The sequence below is a fragment of the Cucurbita maxima genome, unplaced genomic scaffold, assembly GCF_002738345.1.
Source record: "Cucurbita maxima cultivar Rimu unplaced genomic scaffold, Cmax_1.0 Cma_Scf00022, whole genome shotgun sequence".
Lineage (NCBI taxonomy): Eukaryota > Viridiplantae > Streptophyta > Magnoliopsida > Cucurbitales > Cucurbitaceae > Cucurbita > Cucurbita maxima.
This window is the reverse complement of record NW_019272038.1, coordinates 2,151,827-2,153,784: the sequence shown is the minus strand read 5'-3', so window position 1 is coordinate 2,153,784 and position 1,958 is coordinate 2,151,827. Positions and strand designations below refer to the sequence as shown.

The following is a 1,958-nucleotide window of genomic DNA, read 5'->3' as shown; positions in this document are numbered from 1 at the left end:
TATTTATAATAATGTAAGAAATAATAAAACAAGAAAAGAATGAAAAAGGAATACGTGTTGGTCGATAATATTAATTAATTTTTTATTGTATTTTTTTTAATATAAAAAAAGTGGGCCCCACATCGTACACATATGGCCTGTCCTTTGCCTCCTTCACAACCCCATATGATTTTGTTAAACCACATCGCCCATAAATACCACTCCCCATTCCTCCACGAAATCACACACAATAATAACTCAATTTTCATCTCTCTTCTTCAGAGCTTTTCCTATAATACAATGGCGGTGTCCAACAGACTGTCACAGGCGGCGGTGGTCAAGCAAATTATGAAGCGATGTTCCAGTTTAAGAAATAAAAAAACTCACCAATGCGGCGGCGCTGGCGGCGGCGGCGGAGGAGATATCCCGGTGGATGTACCTAAAGGCCATTTTGTGGTGTATGTGGGTGAGAATAGAAGCCGGTACATTGTGCCGGTGACGTTTCTGTCGACGCCGGAGTTTCAGATTCTTCTCCAATTGGCTGAGGAAGAGTTCGGGTTTAGTCACCATATGGGCCTCACTATCCCGTGTGACGAGAAGGTTTTTCAGTCGCTACTCCGAACGATCGAGTCGAACCGAGCCGAATGAACTCGTCTTTTTTCTTCTTTAGATTGTGAATTTTTTAGGTGGTCTTGAAATTATCGCTCGAGATATTGTTCGAGAAATCTCGAACAATGTTTTAGATTGAGCATTTAAAATCTGTATTGAACGATTATTAGGGACATACAGATTTAGAAGCAGCATTTTCTTTTATTTTCAAACATATCGTACAAAGAAATGTCTTTTTTTTTGTTCATCCAAAATTAAGTTTTTTTTTTTAAATTTGTTTTTCTATTTTTTTTCCCAACAACGTGGGGATGGTTTGGTCGATGTGGTTGGATCGGATCATGAAATTTGGCTTGTCGTTTTCTAAGGTTATTTACGTACCAAAAATAATAATGTCTAATAAATCTCGGAAGATAATGAAATATTAGATTTATTTAATTATGGGTAATGGGGGAGAATGATATTAGTAGAGAGGGCAAAATGGGAAATAATAAGAAGAATAATCCAAAGAAGATTATGATTAATGTATATAATTAAGGGAAATAATTGGATTAGGTTTAGGTTAAGTGAAGAAAATGTTGGAATATAATAATAATAAATAAATAAATAAATAAATATGGGGAAATTCCGTACGATTTTAACAGAGTGGTTCTATAGCTTAGCTAGCTAGATGGTTTTACGCGCTTCACCAGTTGTCTATGTCTTCTCTCTCTCTTCATTTAGGTTGGAGACAATAAAGCTGACATCATCGTACTCCGATGAATATGTTTTTAGCTTGATTTTTTATTTTTTTTTTAAAAGGAATCTTTTTTTTTAATATTTGAAGAGCTCGATATTTTATTGCATCCCCGAAACATAACTATGTTACATACGGAACGAATCTAATATATTTTATCTTCATTCAGATACTTTTTAATCCATTGTATTATGGATAGGTTTTCACGCCCTTTCGAGGCCTAGCATTCTCACTAACACTTATTTTTTTTTGTCCAATTGATGTGGGATCTCTAATGTAACAACCCAGATCCACCGCTAGCTAGCCGATATTGTTTTCTTTGGGCTTTAGATTTGGGTTGTTACAAATGGTATCAGAGCCAGACACCGGACGATATGTCAGCCTTCTCGTTGTTCCCCGAAAGGGGGTGGCCCTAAAGAAGAGTGGATTGTGATGTCTCACATTGGTTGGGGAGGAGAACAAACAACCCTTTGGGAAAGCCATAGAGGACAATATCTGCTAGCAGTGGATTTGGGTTGTTACAACCAATCTACCCTCCTTCGGGCCTGGCGTCCTTGTTGGCACGCCACCTCTTGTCCACCCCTATTTGGGGCTCAGTCTCTTCGTTGGCACATCATTTGTAACGCTTCAAGCTCTA

General features: G+C 37.7%; 1 protein-coding gene across 1 annotated transcript; it reads left to right on the top strand.

The window, feature by feature from the left end:
- The first annotated feature begins 245 nt into the window (after positions 1-245).
- Positions 246-793, top strand: LOC111496367 (auxin-responsive protein SAUR50-like). Its single transcript, XM_023146789.1, has one exon. The coding sequence runs from the start codon at positions 280-282 to the stop codon at positions 625-627; it is 348 nt and encodes a 115-aa protein (XP_023002557.1). The 5' UTR covers positions 246-279; the 3' UTR covers positions 628-793.
- The last annotated feature ends 1,165 nt before the right edge of the window (positions 794-1,958 follow it).